The sequence below is a fragment of the Acanthisitta chloris genome, unplaced genomic scaffold (genome assembly GCF_000695815.1).
Source record: "Acanthisitta chloris isolate BGI_N310 unplaced genomic scaffold, ASM69581v1 scaffold10220, whole genome shotgun sequence".
In the NCBI taxonomy this organism is placed as follows: domain Eukaryota; kingdom Metazoa; phylum Chordata; class Aves; order Passeriformes; family Acanthisittidae; genus Acanthisitta; species Acanthisitta chloris.
Window position 1 is genome coordinate 86,901 of NW_008652241.1, and position 1,429 is coordinate 88,329.

A 1,429-nucleotide genomic window follows, 5' to 3' on the forward strand; every position below is an offset into this window, starting at 1 on the left:
TAGAGTGTGGCCATCCAGACAGTTCCTTATCCACTGAGTGGTCCATTCATCAAATCCATGTCTCTCCAGTTTTGACAGTGTCAAATGCTTTGCACAAGTCCAGTAGATGATGTCAGTTGCTCTCCTCTCATCCATTGCTGCTGTAACCCCATTGCAGAAGGCCACACAGTTTTTCAGGTGTGATTTGCCCTTAGCAAAGGCATGTTGGCTGTCACCAGTCACCACCTGATTTTCCCTGTGTCTTAGCATAGTTTCCAGGAGGATCTGCTCCATGGTCTTGGTGGGCACAGAGGTGAAACTGACCCCTACACTCCAGGTGCACTAGACATACTATATGCCAAGTACTACCATTGAGGCAGCTCTTCCGTATAGACAATCTATGTCAGCCTTTCACCTCTGTCACTTGGCTTGTATGTTGAAAGTTAAATAAGAATTGTACATGGGTTTCTGTGTTATTGGGTGGAAGCACTGGAGACCATCCATGAATGCCAAACAATATTCATTAACTGATTTGTTCATTAATACAAAGTACAGTAGCAGCAGGCACCATTAAAGGCCAAAACAAAATAATTTGCTGTGCTGTTGGTATATTCTTGGGTAATTTTTTGCTTCATTTTCTTTCTTCTTACAGTTCTACGGGATGACTTCAGACAAAATCCATCAGATGTAATGGTAGCTGTGGGTGAACCGGCAGTGATGGAATGTCAGCCCCCAAGAGGTCATCCAGAACCCACTATATCATGGAAGAAAGATGGGACTCCTCTAGATGACAAAGATGAGAGAATTACAGTAAGTGCAAAAAGTTTTACAAACGACACAAAAATCAACTAATCTAAAATTACTAGTCTCTTGCGCATGTGGGCATCCAGCTGTGCTGTACTTTCTAGGATATGTACTTTACTTGCCTCACAGGAAAGGGCTAGTTTGCATTTAGCTTGGAATGTATCCTCTCACCTCATGCTACTTCACTGCAGGGTATACATTTGTTTGTTAAAAAGGCCCATGCCTTGTTAAAAAGAACCTATGTTCTTCTCTTCCTCAGAGGATTAGAAGCTTGTGAAAATGAAATTCATTATATTCGTCACTGTCCTGTGGTTTTCTTACCTTTTATCCACCTACAAATTTCTGCAGCCTATAATACTTGCCTTCTTTGGTTGGAAAGAGAAACTGCAAGTAATCTCAGTGAGATCTTTTGTAATTCTGTTGAAAGTAATACATGCAGAAAAGTTGTGCATCATATTAGAAAGGATAAAAAGGGTTTGTGTATATAGACTCAATTCTTTAGAGAGATGATGACTTCTCCTGCCATCTCAGATTAAGCTGTTATCATAGAATCATAGAATTGGCCAGGTTGGAAAAGACCTCAAAGATCAAGTCTAACCCTACCATGGTTAGTAGACCATGGCACTAAGTGCCACATCCAGTCTCA

General features: G+C 41.1%; 1 protein-coding gene across 1 annotated transcript in view; it reads left to right on the forward strand.

The window, feature by feature from the left end:
* Positions 1-631: 631 nt before the first annotated feature.
* The window catches only part of LOC103804038 (roundabout homolog 1-like), a gene marked incomplete at both ends in the record, with an annotated part of 33,603 nt that continues 32,805 nt past the window's right edge, over positions 632-1,429 (forward strand). The window contains one exon of the mRNA XM_009076628.1: positions 632-789. Coding sequence (XP_009074876.1) covers positions 632-789 — 158 coding nt within the window. The remainder of the gene's footprint in view (positions 790-1,429) is intronic.